General features: G+C 44.6%; 1 protein-coding gene across 1 annotated transcript in view; it reads left to right on the top strand.

Annotated features, from left to right (window-relative positions):
• IGDCC4 (immunoglobulin superfamily DCC subclass member 4) overlaps nucleotides 1-14,367 on the top strand; it is a 174,666-nt gene that overhangs the window by 109,631 nt on the left and 50,668 nt on the right. The window contains exon 5 of the mRNA XM_032766026.2: nucleotides 11,264-11,401. Coding sequence (XP_032621917.1) covers nucleotides 11,264-11,401 — 138 coding nt within the window. The remainder of the gene's footprint in view (nucleotides 1-11,263; nucleotides 11,402-14,367) is intronic.

Genomic DNA, 14,367 nt, shown 5'->3' with positions numbered 1-14,367 from the left:
AAGAGGGTGATATTTTCTTACCTGTTGTCTTGCCCAGAGAATCACTGCACTACCAAGTGCTTAACTGTCTGCAAAGCAGTGCAAAGTGTATACAGTATAAAAGACACAGTATTAAAGCTCATGTATGTAGGTGGGCAGAAAAGACCAAGGCTGGCTGATGCAGCATCCTCTGTGTAATCAAAGCAGAGAGAAAAGCATCTCCACATTCAAAAATATCCTTTATGCCTGCCTTGTGCACTGACCTAACTGCTCCACCGCAGCCTGAAAAAGAAAGACATGAACATCTGCATGAAGGAAGCGAGGAACATGGGCATTGCCAGACCTCATCAGAGCAATGGTCTTCGTAGCCCAGGGTCCCCAACAGTGGTCAGGGCCAGATTTTGTTTGTGTTTTGAGCTTTTGATGCTACATAGCGTTAGATGTTCTAATATACCAAGTCTCTTAAGCGTGTGCTTAACTCTGTGCACGTAAGTAGTTCTCAATGCCTAAAAGTAGGCACATGCTCAAGCACTTTGGTGAATTGAGAGGGAAAAAGGCCAAAACCGGAACTTTTTAATCCAGAATCACCCCACTCTAGAGGTACAGGATGAATCACTTTTTATCCAGAGTCACCTCGCTCTAGAGGTACAGGAATATTACGCTCTGGACCTGGGACGGTTGTAGCAGAAACTACAATCTAGCTGACATTGTTTTGCAAAACCTAACACTGGGCCAGTGTTCCTGAGCTAGTGTAAATTGGTGTTGCCCCATTGACATCAGTGGGACAGTGCTGATCTACGCCAGCTCAGGATATGTCTCATTCAGTGCCGCGTTCTGCAGAGATGTATTGCTATATGCAGATACCTAAGCTGATGTTTCAGAGGCTCTAATGTTTTTGCCTGACTGCCATGGTTGTGGGCCTGAATTTCAGGTGTCTCAAGTGGGACGCCCTGAATCACTAGTCATTTTTGAAAATACTGGTGACCTAGCTTCGTTCTGAAGCCAGCTCATCTCTGGGCCACTTGGTGTTGTGTTTCCTTGTGAGCACGGCGTGCACGCTCTCTCTGTGTTCTGATGAGCACTGCTATAAATCCAGAAATGCCCGTGACAGTGTTTTGGAGTCTCTTATTATGTAGATTGTCCCAGAACTGTTCATGGCACACTTTGAGTACATAGGTGGTGTGCAAACATCCTGCTCCAGAGATCTTAGAATCTAATCATCCCAAACCTCTTTGCTCTCCAGTCCTTCCCAGCAGCAGCCATAGGAACAACTCATAGATAGCACCACAAGAGGCTCTAGCCAGAGGGTAAAGGCAGCTTTGTGGGATGTTACTTCTCTTCCTGTGTCATCATCATCTTTCCCTCTGCACAATCCATATGGCCCCTGAGTTGAGGAGAGTGGGGGTAGGGGAAAGTTTTGTAAGTACAATGCCTGTATTTCTGAAGGGGCATCCTTTGCAATGGATAATTTATCTCTTTATTAGCTGCAGAATAACAGGAGCAATAGCACTGGCTTTCTCAATTGAACAGCTGCTCAGTGCTAGAATCTGTTCCCAGGGGAGATCTATAAGGATGAATTAGATTTCAGACTCCTCCTCTGCAGAGGGTGAGAAAGTTCATGGAAAAGAAGATTGAGATACCGAGATATCAGGCAACAAACTGTTGACATGTGACAGCTGACTGTGTCAAGCCATGTTTAACCTACAGTGTCTTAGCTGACACAGAGTGTTTATGGCATCTAGGGGAGATGTGTCAATTCCATCTCTGGAAGAAGTCACCTAGTCACTGAAAGTGACCGTCGGAAATGAGCTGAGCAAATAACATTTTCCCCCGTTGCATCTGGAGTATTCTTAGCTGATGATGTGCGCTAGCAACAACAGGAAAGGATAACGGATAACTTTTTGTTTGCAGTTTGGGACTGTTTTTAATAAGTCTGTCTCAAAGTTTTGAGATTGCCCCTTTGTTTAATTTTCAAACAAGCATCTGCATGCTTTCTCCCATGCTGCCCTGCATGCTGGGAGGCACTTCCTTTAAACATCCTCAAAGCCACTTCATTGTCCTCCTTCAAATCCCTGTTTAAAACTTGCCTTTGCTGTGATGCCTTCAAAAAACCTAACTATGGTTAGGTATCTGCGGGGCTGAGACCACTGTCAGTCATAATGACATAAGAGTAGCCATACTGGGTCAGACCAAAGGTCCACCTAGCCCAGTATCCTGTCTTCCCACAATGGTCACTGTCAGGTGCCCCAGAGAGAATGAACAGAACAGGGAATCCTCAAGTGATCCATCCCTGGTCACCCATTCCCAGCTTCTGGCAAACAGAGGCTAGGGAAACCATCCCTGCTCATCCTGACTAATAGCCATTGATGGTCCTATCCTCTATGAACTTAGCTAGTTCTTTTTTGAACCTTGTTATAGTCTTGGCCTTCACAATGTCCTCTGGCAAGGAGTTCCACAGATTGACTCTGTGTTGTGTGAAAAAATACTTCTCTTTGTTTTAAACCTGCGGCCTATGTATTTCATTTGGTGACCCCAAGGCCTTCTGTTATGAGAAGGAGTAAATAACACTGCCTTATTTACTTTTTCTACACCCGTCATGATTTTATAAACTTCAATCGTTTCCCCCCTTAGTCATATCTTTTCCAGCTGAAAAGTCCCAGTCTTATTACTCTCTCCTCATATGGAAGCCATTCCATACCCCTGATTGTTTTTGCTGCCCTTTTCTTAACCTTTTCCAATTCCTGCATATCTTTTTTTGAGATGGGGCAACCACATCTGCATGCAGTATTCAAGATGTGGGCTTACCGTGGATTTATATAGCGGCAATATGATATTTTCTGTCTTCTTATGTATCCTTTTCTTAATGATTCCCAACATTCTGTTCGCTTTTTTTTGACTGCCACTGCACGTTGAATAAATGTCTTACTGTTTCCTTGTACTCCACTGTCTCTCTGTAACCGTCTGTTGTCTCTTATCTTATCTTTGGGGCAGGGAGTTTTTGTATTTTCTTGTACTTGTTTTGAATTTCCCACCTTCACAGGTGCCAACTTTTCATTGTGTGTAGGGGGAGTGCTCGACCCTCAGCTTTGTCTCAGGCTCCATCCCCACTCCCTTCCCTAAATGCCACCCCCTCCCTGGAGCACACCATGTCCTCACTCCTCCACCTCCTCCTGCATGCTGATTGCAGCAGGCGGGAGGCATGGGGAGATAAGGGGAGGCACTGATCAGCAGGGCTTCCCATTCTTTATATTATTCACCATTCCATTCCTTTTGCATCCAAAACATCTTGTTAGGTTTTTGGCCGAGGTTTTCATGAAGCTCTGATGCCCAGGTCCTTTCTTGAGTTGATACAGTTAATTGAGAGCTGTATGAGGAGTTTTAACTTCCCCTCTAATGTGTATTACTTGGCATTTGTCAACATAACGTTTCATTTACCATCGTGTTGAACATTTGCCTAATTTGGTTAGGTCCCTCTGAAGTTCCTCATGCCTCTCTCTAGTCCTGACTAGCCTAAATAACTTTGTGTCATCTGCAAATTTTGCCCTTTCCTGCTCACTCTCCTTTGCGGGTCATTAATAAATTTATTAAACAACACAAGTCCTTGAGAATGCTTGCTCTTAACCTTTTACTGGAAAGAGAATTGATCATTTAATCTCGCTCTTTGCTTTCTGTCTCTCAGCCACGACAAAGCTTTGCCCCTCACCCTGTGGCTGCTTAGCTTCTTTAGTAGTTTCTTGTGCGCAACCTGGTCAAAAGCCTTTTGAGAATCTAAATAAATTAGGTCAGCTGATTCTCTTTTATCCACAACTTTATTGAGACATTCAAAGAATTTTAAGCGATTTAGAGAGACATGATTTTCCTTTGCAGAATCCATGGTGATCAGAGTCTATCAGATGATGATCTTCCAGTTATTTAGTTATTCTGTTTTTAATTTATTGTTTCAGCTAGTTTGCCAGGTAAAGATGTAAGGCTTATGGGTCTATAATTTCCCCAGATCACTCCTAGAGTCTGTTTGACTAGACTAAATTGATTGAGCTCCTTAGTCTCTTATTACAAGGCATGTTTTCCAGACCCCAGAACATTCTTGGAGGTCCGTGTTCACTGTTGTTAGCGTATTAGGTTTTATAAAGTGTATGAGTCAGAACGTCACGGCGCTTGGTGCCATCAGCACTGTGGCTTTGATAGGAGAGGTGCTTTGTTTGGCTGCCTGGCCTAGAACTGCTGGGGGCTCTGTGCTTGCCCCCGGCTTCCCTTTTCCAGTAGGACTTCAAACTCTGGCAGAATTTGTCAGCTGGGACACACAAGCTAAGCTGCTCTGGATGCAGAACTCTAGGGATGAGGACTGAGCTGTTTCTATAGCAACCACTAGCTGCGGTGGCTGGATCTCTGATCCTGTAGTAAAAGACCCCAAAAATTGAGTTAAGTTGTAAAACCCTTTAGGAAAGGTGTTGTGAGGCACGAGGATTTATTTTACAGAACCCCCCCCGCCCAAACCATGAACCCTCCCACCCCCAAATTGTAACCCCAGGGCACACCAGGAGCACCCAGAAAAGTCTGGCAAAGCTTTGTGCTAGAAAATGCTGCTCGTCCGATTAAGCAAATCCCTTTCAAAGTGCCCCCCCATGCTCTGTTCTGAAGCAATGTGTGGGGTCTGCAGAAGGAAGAGACAGAATAGCTGCCATGAGGCGTGGCTGATCGGAGTGTTAAAATCCTAGTGTTTCAGGCCCACTCTGGAGTTGGTTGGTGATTCTGGCACCATGCTGCAGTGGCTTTGAGGAAAGTCTCTTAAATCAGGCAGAAAAAGAGAAGTGACCATTAAACTCTGTGATGGCAGCAGCTTTGTCCCCGGCTATGACTAGTGAGCAAAGCACTCCCATCTAGGTGTGCGCTCATTGGCCCGAGCGAAGAGGAGTGGGGTTCTACTTTATCACTGGATTCTACTTGGAAATATACAGCCTGGCTCCTGAATGGCCAAGTGCATGGCTAGTTAACCCAATACAGCAGGCTGGAGGATGCCTTTTGTGCTGCATATGCCCCATGAAGAAGGGGCTGAATAGGTCCAGTGGGTCCATACCCCATCTGTGCTGCCAGCCTTAAACAGGACACTGCACGAGGGGATTTGAGGGCAGCCCCATGGGCTGTGTTAGTGCCCTGCACCAAAGGTCCGGCAATCCCAGTGAGGGGTGCAGGGCGAAAGCAGATGCTCTTGCAGGTCACAGGTATGTTGAGTGCAGTGGTGGACTGGGGAGCTTCATGACTAGAGGCTGCAACAGTAATATAAATAAATAACAACAATTCCCCGATCCCTGCACAAAGCCAGAGCAAATGTCACCCTGTGCATGCACGGACACCTGAGTATGTGTTCACCAGCTACCCCAGCAGGTGGACTTTACCCAAGATCTACTTGCATGTTTAGAGTGTAGTGATCCAACACCCATGTCCTCCACTCTCTCCCCTGCCCCTGGTTTCTTTCTGGTTCCATCTCAAAATTGCCCTCTTGTTTTCCAGCGCCCTGGTGGACTTGTTGAGACCTCCCTCCTTGACCGTATGTTGCCTCTTTCCACCCCCTTGGCTCATTTAGAACCAGCCTGCTCTCCCTCTCTGTAATATGCCCACACCTGGTGCAGAAGCTTTTTAATCTGCAGCGGGAGAAACCTCCCTGTGTCTCATCACTTGAGCATTTCATTTCAAATCTGGATTGAAATTTTGCCTCTCCTCCCTCCCCTGCTCTCCCACAAAAGCTCCGCTCTCCACCGTTTCTCCTTGGTAGCTGTGCTATTTCGCTCTTTAAAGCATTTTAGGGATATAGGCTCCTGTTGGCGAGTAACACTCTCTCCCTGTTCAGCAAAGCCCCATTCAAGGCAGTGTGCTCAGCTGCTTTGCTGAACAGAGAGAGTGTGACTCATGGACTTCCCTGCTTTGCTGACCTGGAGCTGTAGTGTTGATGAAAGATGCTATTCAGAATACAGTTGCATTTATCTGATACTTCAGCCGATATGGATCTTTTTAACTCTCCACGTGCGTTTTTATAGTAAACACCTCCTGAGTGGGTCAAGGAAATCCATGACCTAACACAACTGCAGTTAAGTGGTGTCACACTTGTGTTACAATCAGCAAACCGAGGGCTTTTTTCTGAGCGCCTCCCTCTCACCTATTGCTGATGTTTTCTAACACATGCCTCCGTAATGGAGTGAGTGTGGGTCCTCAGTGCCTGATTCCCCTCTCACTACTACTCTGCTTGGGTAACTCCAGTGACTTCAGGGTAGAGAATCACCCCCTTGATATTTAAACAGTGGGCCAGACTTTTGGCTGGTGTAACTCCACTGAAATCACTATTTGGCCCAATAAGTACAGCAATATGTACAGCAGGGAATAGAATGTCTTTTGCCATCTGGCTCCATCCAAGGTAGCCCAGTCAGCATGCTAATTCAAGTATCCCTTGAATTTTGCTATAGTGTGATCGTACCTTTGGCTGTTAAGCCAATGGTGTTTGTAACCTTTTGTGCCATAGGCCTGGCCTGAATGAATGTAATTGAATGTAGCGAAATCCTTTTCAGCTCCCAGTGTGTTTATAAGCATGAAACCAGATCACAGATGCGCCTTTTTCCATCAGTCGTTCCTTCTAATGTAATAGGTCCATTGTGTAAAGTGATACGTGCTCAGACCTGGCTGAATTACCTACTTTTTCTCTGAACTTTGTTGCGACTCTGCTTGGGTATTCGAAAGAATTTGGAGGTTAAATCTTAAGAATGTCCAATATAAATGTTGCCCAGGGTAAAAGTCCACAGCCTGCTTCTTTGTATCTCTGCTTCCATCTGGTGGACAAATGCTGGCTACTGGTCTATTTCTGCACAGGGTCCTGACTCAGGGATTTTCCCCAGTCCTCTTTTAGAGCACGTTTACATTATTCTAAAGAAGAGGTCTTCATTCAGACACACTTGGGACTTCAGCAAAATTTGGATCCAGTTCTGAACTTTGGGGGGTTGGACCCAACTCTAGTTAAAAAAAAAAAAAAACAACAAAAAACAAAAAACCCCACATTCAGTTCACAGCATGTTGCATGGAATGGGTTTCGTACAGTCTGTTTCCCTCTGTAAACTCGGTGCCTTGTTGGCAGAAGACTGCAGAAGCTTCCTGTGTTTCTGGGTCTCCACTCTTCAACATTGCAGGAAAATCTTCTAGGTTAGTTTGAAACGGACATGTCAATGGGTTATATTTCCTAATCCCAGATTTCCGTGTTGATAATCCTGCTACTTTGCACTAACATAATTCATTTCATTTCTAGATTATGTGTTTACTTGCGCATAAGAATCTGTTTCCTTACTAGCCTTGGAGTTAGTGTCAACCAACACTAGGAGGAGGTTAACTAGACACTTAGATACCACGGTGATGGCACCAGTATAAGATAGAGGGCCATGTTGGTTTGTAAGATGTAAATTCACATTTTTTTCCTGCTGATGTTGATGACTTCATGTGAATGAAGAGATTCTAATTGGGCCAAAGGGGGAGGGGTTAGAATCACCTGATACTGTTGGATCCCAGCAAAGAGGGTAAACTCAGATGTGTGAAATAATCTAGCCCCAGTGCTAGCTGCCACCCAGGAAGGCCGAGAAATCCAAGTGGGAATATCCTAACGCTGCAGCCCTAGCTTATGCAGTTTGCTCTACTACCTGCACCTTAGTTGATGCTCTGTTTCTAATGTCCTGTGTCATGTCTTGGTCTGAGAATTAGAATTTCTGTGCTGAAAACAGCTTCCGGTGCCAGGCTGTCAGCAAAGTTGTGACTTTCTGCACCAGTGCCAAGGAACTGGGAACGTTCAGGTATTTTACTGACTCGGAGTGAAATTGTTGGGGGAATGTTATGCCCTCAGGGGAGCCTTGGAACTGGTTCTGCCCCTTATTAGAGAGACAAAGTGGGTGAGGTAAGATCTTTTATTGGACCAGTTTCTGTTAGGGAGTGGTCTCTTTCACCAACAGAAGTTAGTCCAATAAAAGATATTACCTCACCTACCTTGTCTCTCTAGTATCCTTGGTCTGGTGCGCATATCTACCCTTTATTCACCATGTAGACAATGCCACAGTTAATCCTTAGAAACACATGCATTGCCATACCAGATAAAATCACTTGTCCAGCAAATCCATTGTTCTGCCTCTGGTCGTGACCAATGTTTGATATTTCGGAGTTAAACAACCCTCTCACCCTACTAATACAGCTGTGCAACTCTGCGGTGCTGAACATGTAGAAGAGCTGGAGATCATGCTGGGTGCATGTCTTTCTGCAGTTCCTTCCTGTCCCCGCACCTGGTCAGTTTACGCCTTAAAGCATAAGATTCAGTTCCCCTTATTTTAGCTCACGTTAGGCAGGTGCAGACTCTAACCTCATGCTGTATGTGGCTTTGTTTGCTGGTTTGTTCCTAAAGTGGTGGTGCATTGGGATCAAAACCAGTAACTTACAGAGTCAAGACACTTCGGGGTAAATCCTGACCCTGTTGGAGTCCAGAGCAAAACTTCCTTTGACGGCACAATTTCACCCATGGTTCATCAGATAAATCACCCCATCCCTTTACCCTGAAAGTGGCTGCATGGCCCCTTTTCACTGACAGTCATGGGTGGGTCTGGCTTCTCGAAGGATGCAGGTTTATTGCCAGAGGGAAGCTGCTGCAGCTGGATTAGGAACCAAGAATTCTTCCATTAACCCTACTCTATGGTATATTAGCTTTCTTATATTAATTCTCCTTCCACATTGTCCTCTGCTGAAGAAGAAATTAAGGAGGGCAGGGTGGAGGTGAAGTAGAGTGAATACTTCTCCATCTTTATGAAATGCTTTGAGATCTGAGGATTAAACATGCTGCATCTAAGAGCTAAGTACTGATATTACTGTATGCATTTTGCAATACATCAGGCTGACAATGAAGCATTCCCTCTTATATAGACGCTAAAAGGGCTGCCTGTGTCTCTCAGTGAAAATGACATGCACTTTTTGGTAACTTCAGCAAGCAAGGTCTAAAAGAGTGACAGCGTCCCTGAAGGCACACAATATTCTTTGTCAGGAACAAGAGCACCTGGAGCAACCTTGTATTGTGCAGCACTGCATATCTCCTACCTGGCAAAGGAAACAACAGCATCCTTCAGAAAGCAGTGAATCTCTTTCATTAGCTGCAAAGAGAATAGGATTCCTAGCGTCAAAGCTGCTGTAAACTGATTAAAAAATTGTAGTTTCAGCGAAGACATTTCCTGTCTCCGTAACCTCTTCTTATAAACTTGGCCGAGAGAGTCAGAAGGTTCACTTCAAACGAAAAAAGACCACTCTTGAGTGTCCGGAAGTTGTGCGATGCTATACACACTGGATATAGATATATCTCCCTATGTCAGTGATTCCCAAACTTTTAACAACCTGCAAACCCCTCTCACTAAAATTTCAAGTCTTGCGAATCCCCTCCTAAAAATGAATATTTCCAGGGATTTTCTCCTTTACCTGAGTATAAATTATAAAAGCAGTGATTGTGGAAATATAACATGCTTATTACACACTATTTATTATTAAATATTATTTATCATTACAGTATTGTTATTACATTATGAAAATGGCAACACTCTTCCAAGATCTCACTTTCATAGCTTGTATCACTTTGATTAAGCCTGCTTTAAGACAAGGCTCCTACGTTTCATCAAGGAGTATCAGATGTGAAACAGCATGAAGGTATTTAAGTAGCCAGCGGTCTTGAGCAGTCTAGGCAAACAACGCACATTACAACAAAACTTAAACTTGTTCTTCATAATAATTTAAAAACAATACTAGCTGCCTATTTAATTTTAAAAAAAGCAAAAAATATCCATCTCTCTTTCTCTTTCTTATAAGGAGTCTTGAAGTTTAAATCTCCTCAGTGTGATAGGCTTGCTCTGATCTGCTTAGCTCTTGGAAGTCCAGGGGCTCTGGGCTTCTGGCCCCATGCTGCCCAGGGCTCCTAGGGACAGCTCTGTCTGCCATTAGGGAATTTTTTCCCCGAGGACCCCCTGTAACATTTCACAAACCCCCAGGGGTTCATGAACCCCAGTTTGGGAACCACTGCCTTATGTGAATGCATAAACACTTTGGATTATCTATACATACATCTATACCCTCTGTGTGTTCTATGTAATACATGTATTTTGACTTGTTCTTTGTGCACAAAGATGAAGAAGATGTGGTGTGCAGAGAACTGATCTCTCAGTGGTTGACTTTAAAACCTAACAGCTGGTTATCAGAATGTCTGTGACAACCTTTCCATATTAAAAACAAAGAAATCCACCTTCCTGCTTACAAACAGGATTCAGCTATTAATGGGTGAAGTAATAAATGAGAACACACAGAATTTCTAGTATTTTATTTGGCAGCTTCCTAGGAATCCTTAGAAAACCCTTTCCTGACCAGAGTTCAGTGCAAAACTTTGCCAGCTTCAACATTATAGAATTTGGCCACTCATTTTGTGCACCCAGCATTTGCAGCTGGGCTCAGAGTCCCTTGAAAATCTGGCCCTTTGTGCTGGTTAAAGGGACGCTGTCAACTAGAGTAAGTCTCAGTTTTAAGTAATTAAATTGAACTTTTGTTCTGAAGACAAAAATAATAACGATGCGGGCTGCTTACCAGATTTAATGTGACAAGAAATTAGATGGACCTAAGATGTAGATTCCAGATCAAACTTTGCATTGGGATTCCTCTAAGTATGGGCACGTTCTGATCTCGGGTTCTGGTTTGGTCCACTGTAGAGGTTCTGTACTACAAACTGCCTGATACTTTTACTGGAGCAGTGTGGATGAGATCTGTGGTTGGCGCAGAATTTCAGTGGGGCTCCAGGTGTGCATCCACTTTCACTCACATGGATCTGATTGCAGGATCGGGGCAGGACTCTAGATCAGGTTCTGCACTTCCGCAAAGTCCCACAATGTTTGGCTGTGGGCTTGCGGTTCATGGCTTGACTTGAACAGAAATGTTGGTCTGAAATAGAAACTCATTCCCCTGACGTCTTGCTTGTCAATTCCAAACCCAACCACATGGCACTCCTGTTGGAGAACCAGGAAGTGAAAGTAAGCAGAAACAAAGGTAAAATTGACCAGACCAGTTGAGTGAACTGCAAAAAATGTAACAAACAGTGTAATCAGTGAGGAAGAAAAGTTGGTTTTCTGCATTGGTTTGTTCTTGACATGGCGGTGAGGAATTTGCTGGTTTTTAATGTAAATGGAATGTAGACAACACTTCTTTAAAGAGTTTCTTTTATCCCTCTTTAATTTTTTTCTGGGTGTATTAGGTTCCCAGCCAGCAGTGACTCGAGATGTCGCTATTGTTGCTGCTCCGGAGAACACCACAGTGGTGGTTGGAGAGAGTGCAGTGATGGAGTGTATGGCCTCTGCAGATCCCACCCCATTTGTCTCTTGGATACGACAGGGTAAATGAAGATAATTATTCTTTTGATGTTGAGAGGAGTCTATGGACACTTTATTTTTAAAATCTATTAAAGAGGAAAGTGCTGTGTAAGAGAGGGCGCTTTTTAAATTGCTAACAACCATATGGGGCTGCGTACGTGGTGATCTAGAGTGTCCTTCCTGAGCTGGGATTACTAATTGAATCTAAAATGTTACAAAGCATGCAACTTATTTTATAGTTGTTTGATCTGTAAAATATATGAAATTCTGGTTACTTAATGCCTTTTGATCTAAATTAGTCATGGTAGTATTGTATGAGCCAGAGCATTGAAGGTCACTGTATAAGGGTCAGGTTGATGGGACTTCTTTTGTAGCGGTTCAGAAAGGTTAGTGGGAATTCTAACACATCTGCTGTTGCTTTGTAAAAATAACTTCTTTGTTATCTTGCAGGATTATAAAATATGATAAAGATTCTTTAGTCATTTAAGGGGCCTTGTTTTCAAAAGTAAATCCTCTTATGGTCAAGATAATGAAGGTCTGAGAAAGAGTAAAGATATCATTAAGTGCCTATAAACGAGCCAGACTGACTTTCATGTGTCAAGGGCTGATCAGCCTAAATCAGAAGTAGGGCTGGTGTAACCATCAATGAGGTTGTGTCGGATGTTTCACATGAGCCATTAAACATTGAAACTTGCCATGTGGGTTCTCAGCCCAAGAACCACATATCAAAAACACATTGAAAGAGTTTTCAGAAATCTATGTTCTGACATAAGCCTCTTTCCTCCCCCTCATAACCATTTAATCAAACCTGTCTTTAGCTGTAACTTGCCTGCTCCAGTGGCTCTTTGTTAATGGCAATATTTTTGGTTGTGGTAATATTTCCTATCCTACCCCCCCACCCTCACCCCCCAAAAAAGCTTGCAGGATTCAGCGTGGGGAATAGAAACAGGGAGGATTAATCACTGAGGCAAAGCTGGAAGCTTGCATTTCATCCCGTGTATTTAAGACATAATTAGCAATACCCATCTTTCCCATGCTACATAATTTACTCATTGCTACACCGAGAGCAGTGAGGGCCCAGAGTATTTGTAATCAGAGTCAGTTAGCACAGTGAGAGTTGGGTGTTTTTTGTTTTTTTATTAAATGGGTGGTGCATTTTCTTTCCAGCTTTGGTTTTTAAATGTTTGTGCCGTGTCCTCGGTTTTTCAGTCTGAATGTCCTTGGCTTAGCATGGATGAGCTGATTGGGCCTCATCAGTCTTCATGTGGTTATTAAAATAGATTTGGTTCCAAAATGGCAGTAAAAAGCAGGGCTGAGAGACTCTGGATGAATAAAGTCCTGTAACGTTGAGGATTTCAACTGTAGGTTACCAGGTCATACTCTGCCACGGTTGGTATCGTCAGTTCCATCTGGGATCAGATTTTCAAGTCACTTATGTTCAGGTACGTGTGCAAAATGTGCCTGCAGTTGCGTTCCTGAACTGAACGCCTGGGTACTGAATTGTGGGCCCGTCTGCAGACTGGGCAGTAAATGTGAGGGTGTGTAAACTTTGCTCACAGCTGCGTTCCACATCGACTGTGCTAGGTGAGTAGCCCTTGCTACTCGGAGCAAGCCACCACTCGGAGGAGGATGCATCTGTGTACCCTGAAGGCAGGAAGCTTGTCTCAGGCTCCACGTCCAGCCTTGACTGACTGCAGCCAGCAATGACTGTGGAGCCAGGAAGGCGTTTCAGCATCTGTTTTCTAGGGCAGTATCTTTGGAGGGTGGGGGGAATGGCAGAGCTTCCAGCTGGTGTGTTCTTGCTTGTCATGTATCACAGCAAGGATGAGACATTGCAGAAGTAGCAGGGATGTTAGCAGCAGTGCCAGGGTCGAAAGCAACCGCGGCTCTTGTGCGGGGGAGAGGAGGCGAAGCAGCATGGTTCCCCACCGTGCATTGGAAGCTGGTGGGTTATTTTTGAAACCTAAAACAAAGCTCTAAAATTGCAAATCATGCATGAGTGCAAAACCTGAGCTCCCTCTGCCCAATCTAGCTCAGCCTGGTAGCTGGCAGGTTGGATTTACAAGCGCCCAGAGAAGCCTCTCCTCCCGCAAGCAAATTCACCCACAAACTCAATCTGGCTCAAAGTCCCCTTGCTTTGCTTAAACCCTGACACAGAGCAGGCTGGGGATTCCCCAATGGAGGAGATGCTTGGGTCACGTAGAGTCAACATCGCTGGCTCCGGGCCACCGGCTCCCTCGGAGGTCTGTTGGGAGCAAGGTGGCAGCAGGGGCACTCCACCTAATCCCTGATTGGCAGAGAGGCCAAGAGTTGCTTTAAATTACACCCAGGCCATTTTGACTCCTGGCCAGCCCTGAAATCAGGGTGTCGTCCCCCCGCTCTCTGCTCTTTGTTCTGCGGAACTGCCGGGCCTCTGACCCAGCATTGCTCCTGGAGCTTTGCAGCAGCGACATTACAATTAAAGGTGTTCTGAGAAGGCACGGAAACTGGGCTTATGCCCTTTTCTCTTATACACCTTCCGAGACCCCGAGAAGTCCTCCAGCAAAACCAAGAAAGGGCAAACGCAACTCCCCGTTCCTTCAGGGGGAAGCTGAGGTTCCTCATCACCCCCCAAAGCCATTTATCGCTTTCCCAAGAACTCTCTCTCTTTGCTGAAATTTCTCATGCCAGGGGAGCCGTAGAGTCCCTGGGTCTACCCTGCTTTCAAAGTGACTGCTGTGCATGGCAGTGTCCTATCCACAGCAAGAAACAGACCAGAAGTCTTCAAATGTAGCTGATCTGACAAACCTTTGTCGGTTCCAAGTTAAAGGCTCATGTGGAAAATTCAGCCTTTGCTGTTCATGACAGGGTTAGGTTTCAAAACCAGACCAGTAAATTCCCATGTAATCAAACTGGCTAATATGTTACAGGTCAGTAACCAGAGCAGGTACATAAAAATTTATTAGCATGTTTGGCAAATTCATTGCATCCTCCGTGTTGTGAGCCAGTT

The sequence above is a fragment of the Chelonoidis abingdonii genome, chromosome 9 (genome assembly GCF_003597395.2).
Source record: "Chelonoidis abingdonii isolate Lonesome George chromosome 9, CheloAbing_2.0, whole genome shotgun sequence".
Classification (NCBI taxonomy): domain Eukaryota; kingdom Metazoa; phylum Chordata; order Testudines; family Testudinidae; genus Chelonoidis; species Chelonoidis abingdonii.
This window is presented reverse-complemented; position numbering and strand designations above follow the sequence as displayed.